We start from the raw sequence: 23,944 nt of genomic DNA on the forward strand, positions 1-23,944 counted from the left end.
GCCACCAGTGAGAGCGTCAAAGTGTCAGGAAGACATTCATTTTCAATGAGAGCCGGCGGCGAGCTCCGTCTAACAGCGGTGCGTCAAGTACAGTGTGAGCGTCGAGGAGAGTTGAAATCGGCTCAACTTTATGGAAGTGACGCGGTTCAGCACAACCAAACTGAAGGTAAAAACATTTGCCTGCAACCGATTGGAAGGCGGACACCTCCACTTAAGAGAATTCCAAATAATGCATTCGAGTGTCAGAGTGTCCACTACACTTTATAGCTTCATTGGTAGGGCAGCCAGAGCATTTTTTGATGCTCTCGGTGGTGTGAACCCACAGTTACTGACTGTCTAGCTGTATCAGCTGACATTGTCTTTACCATATATGGGGCTCGACATCGTCGCAATGCCCTTGCTGCTAGTGCCTGCATCAAAAATTCTCCATTCCTTCTTCTGTGCACAGCATTTAGTTTGACAATTACAAGCTGCACTGCTAGTAAATTTATAACTTGCCCAATCATAACTAAATACAGTCCTGTCTCCATTTTCTAAGCGTGCCCTGTTTTATTTACTGTTGGTTACCAATACCACCATCATTCCCTCAAACAACTTGATGGAAACGCACATAATTTTCAATCAGCCATCCGAACACAGTGGAAGAGGGGCGGGAGAAATACCACAACAACCAATGGTGCATCATACAATGAACAGAAGTATCATAGCAACAAAAGAAGAAACGCTGGCAAGCGCCAACAGTCAGCGTCCACCTGGCGCTTTCAGCCATGTTTAAATGTTACACTTGAGTCTCCTGGGCTATGAAATAACACATTGTATAAATATATACATGTGTGTGTCCGTGGAATAACTAAAATCCACCTCCACACTTGAACACACAAGATGTGACAGAAAAAAACAAGTGCTTGAGAATATCCAGAGACAGCACGGCCTTCTTCTGGTAACTGAACCACATGTCTGTGTCTGTCCAGCATCATCTACAACATAATCAGGTCTTCCTATCCTTCTGCACCGTTCCCCTATGTTTCATTTATGCTCCTGAAATAGTCCTCTCTCTATAATTAGACCGGGTAGCAGACACACAGAGGCGTAGGTGGATCCTAGAATAGCAAAAGTGTCTTCTTAAAAAATGAGCGCTGGAGACCGGGAGCTTTAAATAGGGCTGACGCCAGGAGCGGCGAGCGCCAGTCGCCATGGGAACGGAGACCCAGTGGGCGAGTGGGACACGTTGATTAATCTGAGCAGGGAAGAGGAGCGGAGAACAGAAGAGGGGTCAACATGCGGTGATGTCACAGGGCTCTGTATGTGAAGTGTCGATTTGATTGAATGTGTGATAGAGTATGAAGCTTTTCACATTTTAATTTCAATAGAAATTAAAAAACCTTTAACTAAAAGGTTCTTTGGGGAACCAAAATGGTTCTTCTATGGCATCACTGCAAAACCTTTTTAGGACCTTGATTTTTAAGAGTATAAGCATTGTTTAATGTTCAAGTGCATTGTGAGATATCTCTCTTTTTATTGCTTATGGAAATCCACTCGGATGTGTGCTACACGAGGAGTAGATCCGGACGTGCTTGTCAGTATCACTCAGCATCAGAAGCCAGAGTGCAGCGTCACAGTTTGGAGGTTTGCGTTTGTGTTTTGTTTTTGCTGTCTTTGTGAGCCATATTGTTTCCACAACCATAGTAAGACCTCAAAAAACAACACTGCAAAGATCTGCACCTCACAGTCCACCCAAAACAATAGGTTTATAACACTTACGTTTTTATCCAAAGCAAATTCAAAGTATGCACTATTAGCAGTATGTGTGTGTTCTCTGGAAATCAAACCCACGACTTTGGTGCTAATAACACAATATTTTACCAACTGAGCTACATGAACTCTAAAGGCCGAAGTATGCTAAATTTGTATGTGTAGGTGTGACGCTATTTTCGTCAACAGAAAAGTGAGCTTTTGCGTATGTCGCGCATATGCGTACAGGACAATGTAGTATGTAGCCCAGGAGATGGGTTGCATTTTGTGGCAATGCGCATGCGTTGGATGTCTGCGTACACAATACAAGTCAAATAAACTTTGCAAGGCTGTGCGTTCGAAACGTACACGTAAAAAAAGACTATTTTCCAGGATTAAGAGTACTAAAGCATGTATAAATTTACATCTATGAATTTGTAGCAATATAAATTAGCTTCATTTTAAAACAATCACCTTACGCTGCGAAATAAAACTTTTAGCTCTCTATCGCCATCTTTGTTTGACGCATACAATTGCAAGTAAATGTTATAAATGTTTGTTGAAATTAAACATCAATCAAATTGACATTTCCAACAAAATCTGACGTTACAACGCCAAATTTTTGATTATTATAAGCTTACCGTTGTCATTTGAGCTAAGAAGAAAGTTTTAAACATATATATTAGATGTATTTGCTCAAAAAACTTTTTTGTGGATTTATTTTAACCAAAAAGGTTTCATGACTTTTTTTAACCTAAAAAAACATGACTTTTGTGATACTAACACAATATTTTACCAACTGAGCTACATGAACTCTAAAGGCCGAAGTATGGTCAATTTTTTATGTGTACGTGTGACGCAATTTTCGTCATCAGAAAAGTGAGCTTTTTGAAAAGTGAGATTTTTGAATCCCCGCATACACTGTATGCGTAGTTCGCGCATATGCGTACAGGAGAATGTAGTATGAAGCCCAGGAGATGGGTTGCATTTTGTTGCAATGCACATACGTTGGATGTCTGCATACACATACAAGTCAAATAAACTTTGCAAGGCTGTGCGTTCGAAACGTACTATGAGTTTATAGCAATATGAATTAGCTTCATTTTAAAACAATCACCTTACGCTGCGATTTAAAACTTGCAGCTCTCTATCGCCATCTCTGTTTGACACATAAAATTGCAAGTAAAATTTTATAAATGTGTGTTGAAATTAAACACAAATAACAACAACGCAAAATTGTAATCATTATTATAAGCTTACCGTTGTCATTTGAGCTAAGAAGAAAGTTTTAAACATATACATTATATGTACTTGCTCAAAAACCTTTTTTTGTGGTTTATTTTTAACCCAAAAAGTTACAGATTGCAGCTTTAAAATAAAATCCAAACAATTTAAATCTAAATTTTTATAATTTCGGTGGAAAATGTGATGCTCATCGAAAACTCGCCAGTATGATGCTGGAGTTTTCTGGTAGGTTGCTAGCAGTGGCGGCTCGTGACTGCTCATCCGAGGATGAGCTAATTCAAAATAAGTGTTCGTATTGTCACGTGTGTGGTTCCCTTTTCCAAAATAAGTGCCTGCTGCACACACGTCAAAACCGTTTATGATAAAAGAGACGCTCACATTCCCAAAGTACACGCTAGACACTTCCTTAACAGTAAACTCTGATTACGCATGAGATTATGCGAGTATCTGGCAAACGCGAGCGTCTCTTTTATCATAAACCCTCTAGACGCGTCTGCAGCAGGCACCCACCTCGGCACGACACATGATGCACACACGATCTCTCAAAGAGCAGAACACATATTTTGAAATTACGAACCACACACATGACAAGCTACATACCGTAATTCCTCAAATAAAATAAAATTATAAAAAAAAAACGCCGGGTCTCTGATAGTGGCCGGGGACGTGGTCATCGCCTACAAATAAAGGCCGGTCTCAAATTAAGGTGGGGGAAAGATGAGTGCCGGGGGGAAATGAGTGAGAACGCCTCGTCCGTTTGGTGAGACGCGTGGGTGCAATCCGCGGAGGCTTGCGTTGCGGACCAAAGCGCGAGTATAAACAAAGCTTAGCTTACGCGTAGTGTGAGCGTATTCGTGCCAGAGCGCGTTTCAAAAGGAGAGACGTCAACTGCGCAAGCACTCCCCTTCATCTGCCTTCGTTAAAACCTTTTAATGCGCGCAGCAGGGCTAGTGAATATCTACGGTGCACACGCAACAGATCAACTAAGCGATATCATAGGCATGTGAGAGGGCTTCATACAACTAAATAAAAAACACAGACTTAACATTACAATGGGTTCCAGTAAGAGAGTGCTTTACCTCCTAAATGCATTCTAATGATGAAAGCTCACCCGGGCTCAGATTGATAAGTCCAGTGTGAGTGCGTGCATGGAGTAGGGAGGGGGGACGATCGCGCTGGGGCATGATTTGGATAATGTGAGCGCGGTGTTATCTCCTAAATGCATTCAAGTTCATCACAATGCACAGCTGCCAATAGATGGCAGTAGCTACATTGGATGGGTCTCATTTAGTGCTAGTGATGGAGTTTTCAACCTTGAAAAAATATACTGTTAAGAAATGAATGATCTTTATCCACTAGAACGCTATCGCTTTTAATTTAACGGCTAATTTAAAACAATTATTTATCAAACAGATGGAATTTGAAATAAAGACCTGTCTCTAATAAAAGCCTGCTTCGAATAAAAGCCTGTTAACTTCGCCAGTTTAGGTAAATAAAGGCCCCGGTCTTTATTTGAGGAATTACGGTACATGTTGCAACGAACTTCGCATCGTGCGCTTCAAAAAAAGAAGTCACCAGCCGCCACTGGTTGCTAGGGTAGCGCTTTGCTTGTTTGCAACATGCCAGGGTGTTGTTTTGCTGTTTCTTAGATGTTTAGTATAGTTGCTGACTGGTCCAAACCACAAGTCTGATATGCAGGTCTCTAAATATGGCTCAGGTTTCTCTTTTATGTAAATCTATAGGGGTTTTAATTTATTACCTGCCTGATCTAAAGAGTAAGGTAGATAATCATTTAGAAAAGCAAGCGCCACTGAATGTCAAACATAAATAAACATCTGTGCGCGTTGAACACGTGTTGTATTTCCACGCGCATTTGTTATGGACACCCACCTTCAATAGCATGCAGATGAGTACATGCGATATATCCGACAACCCGTTGTTCCTGAGCAGAGCGTCCTACCTGCACCTGAAAGAGAGAGAGAGAAAGAGAGAGCAGAGTATGAGGACAAAACATAAATTGAAACGTACAGTATCAAAAGTTTAACTGCGATGCAGAATTATTTATGAAGTGCTGTCGACACTCCTAAATGCAGTTTCTCTCTCTCACACAGTCAGCTTGTCTGTCTTCTGTCATAACATATTGAATTTCTTTTATCTGTCTGTGGGTTATCTAGGGACCGTGTTAAAAGGTTACGGTCGCAACATGAACACCTCTGAGCGGTTCAAAACACCTGCTCATATGGCTCATATTATTATTAAAAATAATCTTGCTTTTTTGTTGTGTCTGAAATGTATTTAGCCTGAAATAACCATTCAAACGTTGGTCTTTAAAGGGACACTCCCCTTTTTCGAAAATATGCTAATTTTCCAGCTCCCCTAGAGTTAAACATTTGATTTTTACTGTTTTGGAATCCATTCAGCTGATCTCCGGTTCTGGCACTAACACTTTTAGCATAGCTTAGCATAATCCATTGAATCTGATTAGACCATTAGCATCATGCTCAAAAATAACCAAAGAGTTTCAATATTTAAAACTTAACTCTTTTTTAGTTACATCGTGTACTAAGACCGACGGAAAATTAAAAGTTGTGATTTTCTAGGCTGATATGGCTAGGAACTATACTCTCATTATGGCGTAATAATCATGATATTACGCAACGCCTAAAAGTAGTCCCCTTGTTAACTTTCAATAATAGGGGACTATTGAAAGTTAATGTTTTAATATTGTGTATACCTGCATGGGGACTGCAGATGGAAAATAGCTTTTGCTAACTCTGGTACAAAACATCTGTTCGAAAGATTAATGTTCTTTGTACATTGTCCTTGACAAATAAACATACTAAATAAATACATTTTTGGGCACTGCATAATATCATTGCGCCTCCTGCAGCCATGGTACTTGATTATTACGCCAGAATGAGAGTATAGTTCCTAGCCATATCTGCCTAGAAATCCGCAACTTTTAATTTTATGTCGGTCTTAGTACTAGGCTTGTCGCGATAGTCGGTGAAACAGTGATTACCGGTGCTTCAGCCTCTCACCGGTTAGATAACTTGCCCACCGTGACACCGTCTTTCACCATTGTTTTAATATTTTCGTGTAATTAAATCATTTAGTTTCATTAGACAGAGCAAACACACTAACAACTGATTGTGTCTGCTGCCTGAATTTAGCGGTGCTGAACGTGCGTCACATCACTGAGCAGCAGGTTTAAGATTTCATTTATTCATTTCTGAGTGTGCGAGGCTAGCTGACTGACCAGACGTTGGCAGAAGTCGCGTGATTACTCGTTTTTGTTATAATATACATATATGATGTTTAATATAAGCGAGATTGTTTTGTTGTTGTGTTTTTCATCAAGAAAAATAAAAAAACCATCATTCAAGCAGCGCTTTATGGAGAAGTAGCCGGCTGCCCTGCTTGGGACTGGCGGGTTCTGTGAGAATTACCTGCGCACATTGACTCAAGCACTTAAATACCAGCAGTTGCACTCGCATTGCACACAAATTCATACGCGATTTAACGCAGCGTACACAAGCACTGCATTTAAACAGTTGCGTAATTCAAAAGTGAAAGTAAAATGTGCACGTCCGCATGCGCATTTATAAGCCCCTCCCACCCGGTGATACCGGGATCACTGGGTTTGTGACGCGCTGATTAACCGGTGGGAAAATTCTGTCACCGCGGCAACCCTACTTAGTACACAATGTAAGAGTCAAGTTTTAAATAGGAAAAATATCGAAACTCTTTTTTAGCGCAATGCTAATGGACTAATCAGATTCAATAGATTGTGCTAAGCTATGCTAAAAGTGCTAGCGCCAGACCCAGAGATCAGTTACATTGATTCCAAAACGTTAAGAATCAAATGTTTAACTCTAGGGGAGCTGAAAAATTTGCATATTTTCAAAAAAAGTGGAGGGTCCCTTTAATTACACCATTTTTGATTTTGCAACCCTTATAATTTTTAAGAAATGTACGATCTCAGCAATATTAGGCAAAAAATTTAATCTGACAAGTTAAAGTCTTATGCTATGTACACACCAAACACGGGAATCGCGTTACTCGCTCTAGATTACTCGCGGGATTTAACTTCTTGTCATGCAAATTTTTCACTCGAGTTGAATATTTTCAACTTGGGCGAAGATGTGTTTGAGGCGAATAGCGCGTGTTTTCACGGCAAACGTGGCGCCCATATCGCGTCATTCGCATCGCCCCATGCGAGGACGCATCTGATCGCGTCTTTGCATTGACTTTGCTCAAATCGTTGAACTCGCATCTGGTGTGAACCCACAGTTACAATCTAATTTTGAGATTCTGAACATCAAAGTTTGATTTAAATCATTTGATTGATTTCCATCTTTTTCATGGCCTTACTCAGTCAATATTAAAGATATCAAAGTTAAATTTTCACCCTGGTGATTTTTACATTATGTTGGGTGATTTTATAGTAAATTGCAAAATTGACTTGAGCTGGGTTTTCACAGACCGGTCATAATTTGTTTTTACGATTGAATAAATACAAAATCCTCCACACTCACTGTTATATTATGTATGTCACCTCATGTTGACATCAAATGACTATCCAAATTCATTACACTTTCTCTCGAAAACCTTTCTTTTATTGGACACTTTTGTATATCAGAATATTTCAAATAATACTAACTGCTAATAATGCATTTTTACAATACATCTGTAACTTTCTTTTGTAAGATGCTGCACCCAGTAACATCCTCGCTCCCTCTTCTGCAGACTTGGTGTATTATTTTTCATCCAGACAGTTCATTCGTTGTAAATCATTCAATGACTTACGCCGGCTCATTCCAAACAAGGACTCCTATTGAAAATGCTGAGAGCTACAGTATACCAAACAAATTTCTATACTTCCTTTCAAAAACGGCAGCCTCAAAAGTTCGTCTCCACAAACTGCAAGATCTACATTTCAGTGACGTGCAGTAATAAATGTCATTGTTTTTCCACAAGTGATTTGTTGATTTAATCACGTTAATGAGAGTCTGCCCTTGGTCATTGCGGTGAGCTCATAGTCTTGGAAAAAGAGGGCTAAAACTGTGTTTTTGCTTTCTCTTGCTTGTTTTCCTCACCTCGTCTCCATCTCTTTCTGCCCTCGCTTGTGTATGAATATTTCAAGCGTTTATCCATGCTTCACTACTGTAAGTGTGTTTTGTGTTGACGGACCGGTTGAGACGGAGAGCTCATGGGGGCGAAATTGTTTTGCGTGTCTTCTGCATATGTGCATGTATGTTTCCGGGAACCTGAGGTGAAAGTGCACGTGCATGTGCATGTGTGCGTTTATGGATGTATGTGCATACATGCAAATACAGTACAGTAAGTGATAAAGAACGGTTTGTTAATTACAATTTGAATGCCACTTAAAGGATCTCCAAAAGGTTAAAAGATTATTTGCATCCTTGGCTTTGCTCACTATACGTTTAGCAAACACACACCCACAGAGAGAGAGAGAGAAAGAGAGAGAGAGAGAGAGAGAGAGAGAGAGAGAGAGAGAGAGAGAGAGAGAGAGAGAGAGAGAGAGAGAGAGAGAGAGAGAGAGAGAGGTTGGCTGTCTAATAAACTTCCTCTCATTTGTCTAATCCACTTCCAGCTTGATGCTGAGCTGATATCACAGAAATTAAAGACATGACTAAAGCTGGACTTCTGGTGCTTTATACTAACAAAGCTTTTAAAGAGAGCTGAGCACAGCAGTTGCAACGGTTCATGGCCTTCTTACCGCTGAAAGACGACAATGATTGATGTACTGTCAAGAAGATTTCTTCTTCACTTGCTTTTTTGCTATCGTATCTTCTAGATGTAAATGACCCATTTGATGTTTAATATATATATATATGAGGAACTCATATGCAAAAGCTGGTAAATGCCATCGTCCGTCAAAAATGAGATAATAGTCCCTTTCACACATACAGTCTTTACTGGTAATTTACTGGTAAATTGCAGTTAACAGATCATGTGTGAACAGAACCTTTCCGGTAAATCAGTGCTCCCAATTTACCAGTAAGACAGGTTGTAAGATTACCAGTAATTTACCGGTAAGCGCTATGTGTGAACCAAAATTATAGGATTACCGGCATTTAGAACGGACGACGTCAGACCGTGCTGACAGCTTCGGACCAATCATAGCGTTTTAATACAGATGACGCGTTTACCCCCGCACTGTTTACGGACGTTTCCACACACATGCTGCTTGAAAGTTGAGCACACCTGAAGTTTACGTCCACATTTCTTCACCAGCTTACCGCCGAATTGCCGACGTCCTTAGCACGCCCTCTGCGAAGCCTAACGTGCAAACAGTAGTGTTGTTAAAAACGCATTTTCGGTTTGACGTCGTCTCATTCAATGTTGTTTGGTCATAAGCAACTTCGCGACAGTTTACCACAGACGTGAAAACAGCAAAATACGGACCGTGGATATGAACGACGTGGATTGTTTACAAATACAACACTGAGCTCGCCGCGTGCTACAGGTACTTCCGCTTTCTCAACGAATTTACCGGTATTTTGATACTGATGTGTGAATGATGTCTTACTGGTAAAATAACGGAACGCCACTGCGTATGTGAACCGCACATTTTTGTATTTACTGGTAAATTCATTCTGGTAAATTCATGGTAATTTACCAGAATTACTATGTGAAAGAGGCTAATGATAATAACAGAATGCTCTCGGCACGTATTACATGAAGTTTATTTAACTAAGTTCGGGAGGAGAATGGTCATGTAATCCAACCAATCAACGCGAAGAGGTGCCTATATGTAGCTGTCCGTCACCTCTGTCCCATCACCTCATTCTCAGCTTTTTATCTATCCTAGTTAACTCTTTCTTTATTTCAGCTTTTTGCAAAAAAAAAGTATTTTTAAAGAAAAATATCTATATTTAAGAGTTTATAAGCAGAGAAAACAGTTTTTATATATTTTTAGAAGGCATTTTGTAAAACTTTTGTGAAAATCAAAAAAAAAAAAAAATGCTGGCGGACAACTTTTCCAAAAATGGCTGGTGGTGAATAAGTTAGGGGGGGGGGTACTGGGAAAGATGGGGGGTTAAAATGACTAGCTCGGAGCCCTCCCCTTAGACAGCATGCCAAATATGCTTTATCTCATTCTCTATCGATTACATGTTAATGCGAACTCGTGAAATGTTCATCAAATACTTTTGCTTCAAATCTGCTTAATCCCAGCATTAGGCCATTCAGAAATATGGCTTTGTTGGGAAAACCTGCTAAACGCCACGTCAATTTTGTTCAGCAAAGTCCCCTGACTGCACAAAATATGAATTAGACGAAGAACGGCGTGCAAAACGGCTGTGGATCACATTCACTTGGGTTCCTCGTGAGTAATTGGACCTGGATACAACCCAAATGTGTCAGTCACATAGATCACAGCACCCCCTAATGTGTGGTTTATTTTCTTTATTTAAGATTCAGACTTTCATTATTTGTTATGTTTTTAGTTGCATCTTTAGCCTGGATTTGGATCAATTTGAGTTTGTATTGAAATCTTCAGTAATGTTGACTTTTGCAAACCTGAGCTTAGTTTGTGACAAATCTTCAGTAATATTGACTTTTGATTGGAGATTTGGCAAATCTGAGCTTTGTGACATTGTTGAGATCTCTTCCAAAACTCTCTTTTCTAATTTTTTCTTGGATCTTATTGATGTCTAGGAGGAATTATTGAGATATTATAGAGATCTTTTGATTTTTCTTTCTTATAGGATCATATTGGGCCAGTAAGATACATATAGAAACCAAAATAGACAGATTTGGACTCTTAGCAGAAAATATCTTAGCGATATCTTATCTTTGTTGCATCACACCTAGTAAGAACATGCAAGTAAAAAACATGGCTGTACTATGACAGTTCGTGCAAGCAGACACACAGACAAACGTTCCTATAAATCCAGCAAGTGCCAGCAATATGCCAACCATCTTATGTTTCACCCTAGATGTTAAGAGTGGAGGGCTCTTGAATAATAAGCTGGCTTTAATTAGATGGCCACTCAATCCTATGGGAAGCATTTTTAATTAATCTCCATACACATTCCACCCTCATTCCTGCCTCCCTTTATTCATTTTCAAGCACTCCCTCCTAAATTACTTTACACAGGTTTATCTGTCTTTATTTTTCGGAAGCTGCTGAGGATTTATTACCTATAATGCACTGCTGGTGACAACAACGGTGGCAGTAAAAGGAGTATAAGTAAAAGTGTACTACTGTAAGCTTTTTTTAATCAGTGTATGTTTTCTAGTAACAAACTCTCTATCTCTCTTATATGTGGCTTGGAAAATGTTCAGATTAATCTGAATTCCTTGATCCTTGATTACTTCAAGGACCACAATGGAAAAGTTATGGTTATTTTTTGTTACTTTATTGTGTTATCCTTGACAAATGTGTTTTGGGTGTCCTTTTAAATGCAAATGAGCTGATCTCTACACTAAATGGCAGTGCTGTGGTTGGATAGTGCAGATTAAGGGGCGGTATTATCCCCTTCTGACATCACAAGGGGAGCCAAATGTCAATAACCTATTTTTTCACATGCTTGCAGAGAATGGTTTACCAAAACTAAATTTGATCTTTTTCACATTTTCTAGGTTGATACAAGCACTGGGGACCCATTTATAGCACTTAAACATGAAAAAAAATCTGATTCTCATGATATGTCCCCTTTAATGTTCACAAGTTTTTTTCTAGAAAAATATTGCTCTGACTTTAAAGACCTATTGAAGTGTCAGAAATGCTCAGCTTAGTTTTTTGCCTTGACATCACTGAAACAGGAAGTTAGGGTGGAACATTTTTATTTCCACCTCCAGCATTTACCCTGTGTCCCAATTTACATACTATCTATCCTAAATAGTATTTAAACTAGAAATAGTATGTCCCAAATTGTAGTAGGTTGAAATAAGTATACATAAGGTTTCCGGATGGTCTTCAGTTTTAGGTTAAATTCAAAGTTCACATTCATCAAAATGCCGATATTACCCACAGCTCACCGCGAGAGGGTGGAGTTTAGTTGTGCTACAAAAAAGTAAGAAATTAAAAAAAAAGTGTCAATGAATTAATAAATTAAACCACATAGTAAACATTACATGACAAATAACGAATAAAGAAATTCTTAAATGCCAGGAGGAGTTGATTTTGATATTTGTGTATCTTAAGGATCAGTAGCTGCGTTTACATGGACGGTTTGTAAACGGTTTACATGTTCAATCTGAATAAAAATGCTCCATGTAAACACCTCAATCAAAATATAAAGAACCAAGCCAATTAAAAATCTAATTGGCTTGAGAGGGGTGGTTTATACTTTTTGTAATCCGCTTAACAGGACATGTAAACACTTGATCGAATTGATAACTGGGACGTTCTGCGCATGTGCAATATTATTCTTCTTTTCTTATTGAATAGCGGTTCACTTAAAGGTGCATTTCCGCCACCGGACTGGATTTATTTTCTACTGGACTGGAGTGTGAAGCATATGCACACGTGCAATGACGTAGAATTGGTGTAATGACGTGTGACGCAAAGAACGTGAGTTTGTTTTGGTAAAGGAAGTCACACGAGTGATATTATGCAGCACCAGAAAATAGTCCCCTTGGTTACTTTCAATAGCTGGGGACTATTTTCGGGCACTGCGTAATATCATTGTGCCTACTGCACCTATGGTACGACAGCAAAGTCCTTGATTATTACCCCAGAATGAGAGTATAGTTCCTAGCCATATCGGCCAAGAAAATCGCTACTTTTAATTTTCTGTCGGTCTTAGTACACGATGTACCTACAGAAGAGTCAAGTTTTAGGGAAAATATCAAAACTCTTTGGTTATTTTTTTGCGCGATGCTAATGGTCTAATCAAATTCAATGGGTTATGCTAAGCTATGCTAAAAGTGGTACCGCCAGACCCGGAGATCGGCTGAATGGATTCCAAAACTGTAAAACTCAATTGTCTAGGGCAGCTGGAAAATAAGCCCATTTTCAAAAAACAACAATCATCTGATACTTAAAATCCTGAATGTAGTTAGCAGCTTGTTTTAGTAGATTGTAGTGTAAATAACTAAATTTTCAATAATAAGTATTGTTCATTCATTGAACCACACGGAAATAGAGAGAGAAACACAGACTCCCACATTCCTATCTGACAGTGTTAATTAAATTCCAAGACTTGAAGTGCAAGCTTTCTAGCTAATCATTGTCAGTTTTGCTTCAATTGCCAGACCCTCGTGGGGCTTTCAGAGCAGTACTTTCCTGTAACAAACCGTAACTGTGCAGTTCAAATTACCTCCTCCAGAAAGTTCTGCTTCATTCTTGCTTTTGCAACTTGGATCAGGCCTGCGTCACAGACTTACTGTACAATTCAAAGACTACAACTGAACCAATAAGAGCACAGAAGCTTTGAGAAGTATCCAATGGGAGTCAATAACTTATGTTAAAGCAGCCTGAATGGATTGACTGTCGATTCAAGTAAGAATATCTTTAGTAAGCACTTGTGCCAGCCAAAGGCATTAACTTGTCTCTTTGTGTAAATCGTTTAATATTTAACAAGCCTCTCATGCACCCACAGAGTTAGTATTTAGTAGCTTTGTCTGACATACAATGATGACTGGCCTCTTACCCTTTTAAAGGGAAAGGGGATCAGGTCTGGAACGTAGCCAGATTAGCCTACCGTACCAGGGCCGGGTCTGGGGGGGCACCTACCTACCTACCTACCTACCTACCTACCGTACCAGGGCCGGGTCTGGGGGGGCACCTACCTACCTACCTACCTACCCATCCAGGGCCGAGGGCGTAGCTATCAAAGCTGCGGGGCGTATGCGTCATTATGAAAATTAAAATATTTTAATAAAATAAATAAATAAAATATTTATTTTTAAAACACTCAAATAAAACTACATTTTGAAGAAACGATGACAAAAAAAATGAACACATACTAGACAATTAATGAATTAAATGTTTTTACCTCTAACAGGAATAGCTGCGTGATGAAGTGAAACTAAAGGGTAAATAAACACAAACTAAAGCAGATGTTGTAAAACGTCTGGCGAACGATGATAGATAGCGCAAAAATTCTAAAAACTGTTATTTCCCACTATTAATTACATTATCTTAAAGGAGTGTAACTACTGTAGCATGTAAATAATTCACATAAATAAAGTGAGCAAGAGTGCTCAACAATTATATCTAATCAACAGGCACGTGAAACCTAGCTAGCAGGTTGCTCAAACAACAAAATCACCAGCTAACTTAGGTTTAAAATTGCAAGAACTATAGACAGGCTGGCTTAAATAACCCCAAAACATAAATCCACTTACAGTTTATCAACTGGCTATCCTCCAGACATGACGGACCATGTCTAACTTTTATCTCATTTCGGCCGTGTGGTCCGCGTGTACCTCGCGGTGTGAAGCGCATCTGGGCTATTTTCTGAGATGTTTTATCAACTGGCTAGTTATTCTTCAGACAGTGACGGTCCGGACCACATCTTTTCCATTTTGCCGCTCGCGGTGTGATGCGCGTACGCGCTATTCTCCGAGATGCACTTGAGGGCCTTTTGTGTAGTAATTTTTTTTTGGACGACCTAGTTAAAGGAATAGTCTACTCATTTTCAATATTAAAATATGTTACCACCTCAACCAAGAACCGTCGACACATCCCTCCACCATCTGTGTGCGCGCACGCAAGCGCTGGAGGGCGCTGCGACGCTTCGATAGCATTTAGCTTAGCCCCATTCATTCAATGGTACCAATCAGAGATAAAGTTAAAAGTGACCAAACACATCAACGTTTTTCCTATTTAAGACGAGTAGTTATACGAGCAAGTTTGGTGGTATAAAATAAAACGTAGCACTTTTCTAAGCGGATTTAAAAGAGGAGCTACACCCTATGGCGCAATAGCACTTTTGGGAGTACTTCGACTCGGCGCAGTAACACCCTCCCTCTCCCATTATGAGAGGGAGAAGGGGAGCGGACTTTTCAGGCGAGTCGAAGTACTCCCAAAAGTGCTATTACACCATAAAATATAGTTCCTCTTTTAAATCCGCTCAGAAAAGTGATACGTTTTATTTTGTACCACCAAACTTGCTCGTATAACTACTCGTCTTAAATAGGAAAAACGTTGATGTGTTTGGTCACTTCTAACTTTATCTCTAAATGGTACCATTGAATGAATGGGGCCAAGCCAAACGCCACCGAAGCGTCGCAGCGCGCCCCAGCGCCCACGTGCACGCACACAGACGACAGAGGGATGCACCAACAATTCCCAGCCAAGGCAATAACATATTTTAATATTGAAAATGAGTAGACTATTCCTTTAAGGCGGTAGGGTTTCCATGTTTAGGCGGGCCGCCTTAATTGAAATATGCTGCGGGAAACCCTGCTATCTATCTATCTGAATTATATATGTTATTTCGTCTTAATGACGCATTTTTGAATGATGCGGTTTATACTCCGGTGCGGCTTATAGTCCGGAAAATACGGTAATAGAAAATAATGTTTTTCTCAACCTACTGCCAGATAGTTTTCTTTCTCAAGGTTTGCACATACACTAAAAGTTGCTGGGTTATTTTCAACTCAGCACTGGGTCAAAAAGCGACAAACCCAGAAAATTTTTATATTTGACCCAACAATAGGTTAAACAACCCTGCATTTTAGGTTTAAACAACACAGCATAGGTTAAATTATAACCCATCGTCCCTTTATGACCCAAAGGTGGATTGAAAATAACCCAGCATTTTTTTTATAGAAAAAGTACAAAGTAAGTGCTGTACTTTATGTGCCACAGTAATCTAAGTAAACGCTTGCCTGGACTTTTATCATTGTACTTTAATACAACCTTGATTCAAAATCTATCAAGTAAGGCATACCTGGACTGCTTTATGTCACAATGTATCATAATCTTTGGCTGATACTGAAAATGCCAGACTGTAAGAAATATTATTTCAGAGTAAACTTGCAATACGTCTTCAGCAAAAGTGCACAGCCCCATTAGGACCATATATAATCTAACATACTTTGTCACTGTTTATCGACCAAGCTTCAACAGTGAGTGGAGGGTGTGTGTGTTTCTGAAGGCATGATAGATGAGTGTTTCAAACAAGCCCTTTGGGCTACAAAGGACTAGTTGTAAATTATTCAGACTGTTTGTGTTCATTCTAACCATCAGTCCAACTTAGACTACAGGGAACATGTGTGATAAAACCTTTAAAAACATGCTCCAACTTTTGATTTTGGTATTAGTGAAATTTATTATTTTAAAAATGAATAAACAAGGCTAAATGATAATTAATCAAAATTGTTTAGGGTACATTAAACACTTTTCTTTTCCCATGGCAGGTCTATAAATGGAATGGACTAACTCCGAAATGTTATATTTTAGAGCTACTCAAATCCGCTCCTGTAGTGCCACCAATGACCTTTGTCAATTTATCTGGATTGATGTAGACGAGGCTTTAAATAGAGTAATATGTAAAATTTTGATATGCAAAGTCTAAAAAAGCTACACAGTATCCAGCATGCAATAGCCATCGTTTCACCATTTAGACCAGGGTTCCCCAAATCTTACCCTGGAGGGCCGGAGCACTACAGAGTTTAGGTCCAACCCTATTGAAAGTTACCCACCTGTGATTTTCTAGTGATCATGAAGACCTTGATTAGTTTGCTCAGGTGTGTTTACTCAGGGTTGGAGCTAAACTCTGATCCGGCTCCCCAGGGTAAGATTTGGGGAACCCTGATTTAGACCATCACAGCCATCTATAGACCTGATATAGTCCGGCTATGAGTAACCCACTTTGAGCCAAAATGTCCTTAAATGTCATTTTCGCCAAAATAACTTGTGAGATGTTCGATATTCCATCATGTTTGCAAAGTCAACAGTGATTACAAGGTGTTTGGTTTCAGTTTTTATTTAGAAAATTTTGGGCTATGCTTAGATATAAAATTTTCACTGACAGCCCAAATTTTGGCTTGTTTTAGCCTAGACGTCTGGGCTGTGTGTGGACAGCTATTAGACAACTTTAAACGAATTGCTTGCTGGGTAAACACTATCTGAAAGGTACAGTATAACAAACTCACCTTGGCAAAAAGAACTCCCTTAGCAGCCAGAGCATCCTCACTACGCCCATTGGGGAAACACTCATAATGGGCATCTAATATAGGGTAGCGACTGGCCAGCAGTAACCCGCTGTTCAAGAACTTGAACCGAGAGCAACAGCCTTTCCAGCCGTAGCGTCCCACGTCACTCAGCACATAGGGGAAGTAGCGGTGCAGCTGCCTCCTGAGTCTGTCAGTAGCCCGTATGTCGAAAACTTCCTGCAGACACAGGAAGTCCAGGTTGGCAGGAAAGAAGGCGGAAATCTCGTGGTCGAAGCCGTCATCGCCGTGACGGCGTTTGCGCCCGATGGGTCGCTTGAAGACGGAGGTGCGGTGTTGTGAAAGCGTGTTATTGGGTGATATCCCTCCATCAGTCGTGTGAAAACGAACCAGAGATTCCCGGGAAGCTGTGCGGCTTTCAAGGCTCCCTGTATCCCCGTCCCCAGTTTGATGGTTTCCTTTTTCAGCTCCAGCTGGCTCTGAATCAGGGGAGGTGATGCTGATTTGTACTCCGGATGGATGGAGAGGACAGTCTTCCGAGTTCTGGGTGATGCTGCTGTGCACTGGACACTCGCCGGAGGAGTTCGGGTCTGCAAACTGTTGGAGTGCGCAATCTGGAGCATGGTCTTCTCCATTGGGATGAACGGGACACTCGTTTTGGGCTTCAGTGCTGTGGATGGGGCAATCCGAGCTTGTACCTCCTGAGGGGTGAACGGGACACTCTGTTAAGGGCTCGGTCTCGCTCTCAGTGATGACTGCAGGTTCGGGACGATGGTCCAGAGAAGAGGTACGACGGAAGCCCTGTGTGGCCACGCTGCAGAAGGAGGCAGCACTAATTGATGTATTAGTAGGTGAGTCGATGTATATCTTGATCTGCGGCCTGCTGGCACCGTTGCGGATCCGCTTGCCCACATCCCTCGCCCGCCGTTGAGTGTCAGCAAGGTTATTGAAACGTGCCAGCGAGTCCGGTAACAGGCAGACGTTGGCACTCCCAAAGCAAAAACTGCGACCCTGTGGACGCCATTCAGCAAGCGCTGCCCCAGTGCCGGCTGCAGCACCCTGCTCAATCCCGTGCTTGTCGGGCTTCTGGTGTGTGTATATGTAAGGGCTCCTGATGCTCTGCAGTGGTGCCCACAAAAGAAAGCCAAGAAAGGCCAAAGGAAAGGATGCCACAAGTAGCACCAGGTAGAGCGGTGTTGAGATCAGAACCCCCAGTACCAGGAAGGAACAGGGATCCTGCGAGCGCCTACGTTTCTCCAGTGACGTTGGTACACAGGAGGCCAACAACCTGTCCAACAGCCAGTAGCAGGGGAAAACGAAGGCCCACGACAGGCCGCTCAGGAAACTGAGGAAGGCACTGGAGTAGGGAGAGGTGTGCAAGACCATTTCCGGCTCACCTTATAGACCAACTCCCTTAAATAAAAAAATCATACAAAAAGAGCTACAAAGTTAACCCGCCCCCCTGTGGTGGAAACATAAACACTACATGGTTCTTTTACTCTGTCCAACTTTGAATACAAGATATGATGGGCTCCTTGCCCAAACTTTGCCCTCCTGGCTGGGGCGTGTTCAGTACTACAGTCTTGTGAAAAATCGAATCATGGTAATGGTTGTTTTAACCTCCTGAGATCCAGAATATTCCAGGCAAGATGTTGTAGAAAGCTGGAGGTCCACGTCAGCGCAGAGCCTGCAGACAACCAGAGGGAGGGGGAACAAAATACACAGGCAATCAGCTGAAAGTGAAGGATAATGTGCAATCAACAAATTGGATCTCAGTAAAATTTTAAACGTTTCTGAAATCATAATGAATACTAAATAATAATATCTTTTAACAGAATGCACCATGTCAGGCCACCATAAATTTACAGTATTTATGTATAATATAATATTTATTTTTTATAAATAAACTACAATTTAAATCAAATGCGATTGACCTTATAAACTATTCAAATGTGTGCAATTACAATTATAATATTCAGAACAGAGGTCTACCAGATGTGGCTTATTATCCCCAGTGACCTTCTGATTGCAACAAAAGACGAAATTAGGATAATTACCATTTAAAAAAACACCTCTGCGCAGGTGTCACTGTAAAATATGATAACTAAGTCTCATCGTGGAATGGATTTCTGGTTGTGAGGTTTAAAACATGCAAGCGCAAACAATTAGATAGATGAAGAAGATTAGACTGCAATCGCACACAAAGACAATCAAAGACATTATTTGTAGGAAAAGAAGATAAGAAGATTCACTGTCAGTATGATGCGGAAATACCAATTAAATTGGCTGTGTTTTTAAACAACGAGTGTTGAAAAACTCAGTGATGTGTATAAATCCTTTTGTTTTGTAGATCATTTATAATATTAAATCTAATTATTATCATTATTTAATTAGAAAATGAATTTTAAGTAAGGAATAATTGATGACAGGTCGTTTAATTATTCAAAAATAATGCACACGTAAGGTGGTAATACTCCACAATGCAAAACAGACTTTGGCGTAGGGATATGGAACTGTAATACGGTCGACAAACACGAAATGATTGAATAGATCTTCATATATCAAGCCACTTCTTAATTTCATCCTCACATTGGGTCATACGTACATGGCAGGTGCAGTAAATATTAACTGTTTAAATGATGTTTTATGCGTGCTCCCACTACACTGTTTTCTACCGGCTGGATATTGAACCGGAAGTATCGCGCAGGAAGGGAAATACGTCACATCACTTACTTCCGCGTTCGAAAAAAAGGTGGATAAGTAAGGGATAATATACAGGCAGCCGGTTGTTATCGCAGAAATAAACCCCGACAGTGTAATCAGGACATGTACATGGCTTTTTACCTCATAAGTAAGGTAAGGAACATTAAATATTGATTTGAAATATTTTATTTGCTCATTTTGGACGATGCAGACCTTCCGCTTCTCGTTTACTTTCAGTTTTAAGACAAGACGTTAAATGTCAAAAACACACTATTTGGTTTAATTAATTGTAATATAATGTCATATACTGTAAGTTATTAAAAGACATATTTATATTCTATTTTTAAAATATTTTTTAATTTTCAAAATGATTTGCAGCATCTGGATAACCATGCGTTATTAGTTTTGAGCGGTTGTTATCTTTGAATAACAAACCTGCAAATGTCGCGACTGGCCAATCAGATTCAAGCATTTTAGAATGCAGTGTAATAGTCATGAATAAAGCATAACTGGACTACGATATAGAGTACGATAATGTTATTTTCTGTAATATGTCAAAAAGCAACCTTTGTTTTAAAGTCATCCATGCTTTTATGTTGTGATATCGGTTGCCTTTTTGCACCACTCTGTGTGCAGATGCTCTTAGTTGAACTAAATCATCAAAAGATTTACCACAGATCAAAGAGGTCGATCTTTGACACGATCACAACATCTATTTTTTACTGTGTTTACAACTCGGTCGACAGTTTGCCCTGATATCAAGAGACAAAATGATGGAAACAAAAAGAGAAAAGGCTGCCATATGAATGAAAAGCGAGGATAAAACCTTCTCCTGTTTTTGACCTATTGACCAAGGGGGAGGGTGGGTAAGTAAGCAGATGGTGGGATGAGGCAGTGAACGACAAAGATGTAAGAAAAACAATTGTTTTAACCCCCTCAAGAGAAATAACCATGCTTTAGGGATGTAAATGAGTTGTCATGTATATGCGCAACATCGCACGTACGGTTTAAAAATGAACATGAAATCAAAATAGATTTCCTTTATAGCTGATGTCACCAAGCCCTCTTCTCCAACCACCTGTCGTATTAGGGTTTTCATAATCCATCATTTAAACGTTTCTCACAAAATGTCCCATTTTACACTGCATTACCTAAACCTAAAATGGTTTGCTAACATATCAACACACATGCTCACATCAAATGACTAGATTTTTTAAACCGACTGCTCTAAAAATACTCAAACAGACACAAGGCACATTGCAAATAAAACAACCTGTGTACTCATACATCTCATAACAGTACAGTTGTTTCCCCAGATAAGCAGCATTACCAGCAAACACGGAGCGTCACGTAAACACATAATCCCATCCACGTTCACCTCGTCTGCGCACACACCCAATCTGTAGAGTAATAATTTACAGGGTTTTATCCATCACGACTGCCTAATCTGTGCCGGACCGGCGCAAAGAGATTGTCTGAGAGGGCTGATTTTCACAGCCCGCTTGCGAGTACGACAACGCTGTGGAGAGTTTGACTCAAAATAGTGACATTCAGTCAGCGTTCAAGAACAGGAAAAGGAAAAGCAGCAAACTATATTTTGCAGCTGTGCATGCTGTATAAACTCACATTACCACACACACACACACACACACACACACACACACACACACACACACACACACACACACACACGCACACACACACGTGCAGGTTAAGCATATCTTCCGCGGGGCAACTTTCAGGTCACCCACAAACAAACATACAACTCTTAGTTGTACAATAAAGTAAATATGTCTGCCACTTGAAACGTTATGTTAGTAACTACTTACTACTAATATCTTCTTTGTTTTGTTTTTGTGCAATTACGGTAGGTTAATGTTGTGTCCCTTTGAGGACCAGTATTGCTCCAGGACTAACCAGGAGACTTTAACCAAGGCAATGAAACTCAATGAATGTCTGTTAGCTAAGTGGTTCCCAAACTTTTTCAGCGTGTGGCCCCCCTTGTGTACGGTGCATTCCTTCGCGGCCCCCCAAAGAAAATTTGTGACAAAAACTGTTCTTAAACTCAACATTTTAATAAAAAAAAATAAAATTAAACAAAAAAGTAGTTATTTTGGTTAGTAGCCTTATTTTTTTAGGTTTAATTAAACCGAAATCATGATAAATTAATGTATTTCATAAAATGCCATAAGACTGGGGCCCCCCTGGCACCATCTCGCGGCCCCCCTGGGGGCCCCGGCCCCCAGTTTGAAAACCACTGAGCTAACCCTTTGTTTGGTAAACCTCAACTATAGATCTGTTTAAACTCAAATCATTCACTTTCCAATCAATACTGATCACAAGCTCTCCCATGAGGAGAGAGAGAGAGAGAGAGAGAGAGAGAGAGAGAGAGAGAGAGAGAGAGAGAGAGAGAGAGAGAGAGAGAGAGAGAGAAAGAAAGAGAGAGAGAGTTCACATTAACCTCTTTAACTGTTTATTAGCTACCATGCACATAAATTGTGTTCAAATTGTGTAGTCTTTGGGTTTATAAAAAGGCTTAGCTTAAAACCCCATCAAAGATTTTGATGCTCTTAATCTCATGATAAGTTTATGAGACTTTATTCTGGATTCATATTTGTACATATTTTAAACGGGTCTCTGTTTATCTGTTTGTTTGTGTAGTTTAAGTGCTATAAATCAGATAAGTGTACATAAGGGGCTGTTTGTGTATCCGTTAACTTTCAAGATCGATGAGGACCATCAGCCAAACTGTGCATCTTTCTTATTGGTGAATGCATTGGCCTTTGGTAACAGAGACAGATAGCATAAAAGGGAGGAAGAGGAATTGTTTTAAGGGCCCTTTCACTGATAAGGGAACAAAAATGGGTCTGAACCTCAAATTTTTTAATTTAGAAAAGACCATTTTTTAACAAAGCACCTTTAGAAAATGTAGATTATTAACCAGAAGGTGTTTTATATTCTATTAATATTAAAGGAATAGTCCATTTTCTTAAAAGAAAAATCCAGATATTTTACTCACCACCATGTCATCCAAAACATTGATTGGTCTTTCTTTGTTCAGTCGAGAAGAAATTATGTTTTTTAAGGAAAACATTGCAGGATTTTTCTCATTTTAATGGACTTTAATAGACACCAACAATTAATACTTAACTCAACACTTAACAGTTTTTTTCAACTGAGTTTCAAAGGACTATAAACGATCCCAAACGAGGCATAAGGGTCTTATCCAGCAAAACGATTGTCATTTTTGACGGTAAAGGTGGCAGATATACACTTTTAAAGCACAACTTCTCGTCTAGATCCGGTCGTGATGCGCCAGCGTGACCCCACGCAATACGTCATGACGTCAAGAGGTCACAGAGGACGAACGCGAAACTCCGCCCCAGTGTTTACAAGTGTTGAGAAAGAGGACCGTTCCGACGTTGTTGTTGTATGTCAACTGATACTAATTAATGTCTTTGTGTCAGTTTGTTGTTTACAATGGTCCGCAAATGTGCGTTTTATATATGTAACACGTGACCTCCCTACGTCACTACGCATTTACGTTAGGTCGCGCTAGACCGGACCTAGATGAAAAGTTGTGGTTTAAAAGAGCACATTTTTTATTTTTCTTGTCAAAAATGACAGTCGTTTCGCTAGATAAGACCCTAATGCCTAGTTTGGGATCGTTTATAGTCATTTGAAACTCCGTTGAAAAAAACTGTTATGTGTTGGGTTAAGTGTTAAGTGTTGGTGTCCATTAAAATCCATTAAAATGAGAAAAATCCTGCAATGGTTTCCTCAAAAAACATAATTTCTTCTCGACTGAACAAAGAAAGACATCAACATTTTGAATGACATGGAGGTGAGTAAATTATCTGGATTTTTCTTTTAAGAAAATGGAATATTCCTTTAATAGTTATCAAAAATTTATTTTATTCAATACATATACACAAAATTGATGAATTCCAAAATGTAAAAGCCAAAATGGGTAACGGTTACAAATCTGACAGGCTACAGTATTCATGCTAGGTATATTTTATAGTTTACAACTACAGTTAAAGTCCCCATGAATCGACTTCCGTATTGTGACGTATTTCCGAGTGAGACTTAATATCACTGAAGGAAAATAGCGGGTGTGGTTTTTGTTTTCCACTGCAAAATAATTGGATGTAGAAAAATAGGC

The 23,944-nt window shown here is 39.8% G+C and overlaps 2 protein-coding genes across 6 annotated transcripts in view; one reads left to right on the plus strand and one right to left on the minus strand.

Annotated features, from left to right (window-relative positions):
- Positions 1-23,944, minus strand: part of smpd3 (sphingomyelin phosphodiesterase 3) — a 62,877-nt gene that overhangs the window by 16,996 nt on the left and 21,937 nt on the right. For 3 of the 4 annotated variants that reach the window (XM_055191788.2, XM_055191783.2, XM_055191786.2), the window contains exons 2-3: positions 17,059-18,763; positions 4,867-4,942 (exon numbers count right to left, since the gene is read on the minus strand). In XM_055191788.2, the coding sequence (XP_055047763.2) occupies positions 4,867-4,942; positions 17,059-18,462 (1,480 nt within the window). In that variant the 5' untranslated portion in view covers positions 18,463-18,763. Of the gene's footprint in view, positions 1-4,866; positions 4,943-17,058; positions 18,764-21,157; positions 21,320-23,944 lie in introns of those variants that run through there. The other variant, XM_055191785.2, reaches the window with a different exon arrangement.
- The window catches only part of LOC129433245 (uncharacterized), a 71,459-nt gene that overhangs the window by 14,187 nt on the left and 33,328 nt on the right, over positions 1-23,944 (plus strand). The gene's annotated exons all lie outside the window — the stretch shown is intronic.

Source organism: Misgurnus anguillicaudatus, chromosome 6 (assembly GCF_027580225.2).
Source record: "Misgurnus anguillicaudatus chromosome 6, ASM2758022v2, whole genome shotgun sequence".
NCBI lineage: Eukaryota > Metazoa > Chordata > Actinopteri > Cypriniformes > Cobitidae > Misgurnus > Misgurnus anguillicaudatus.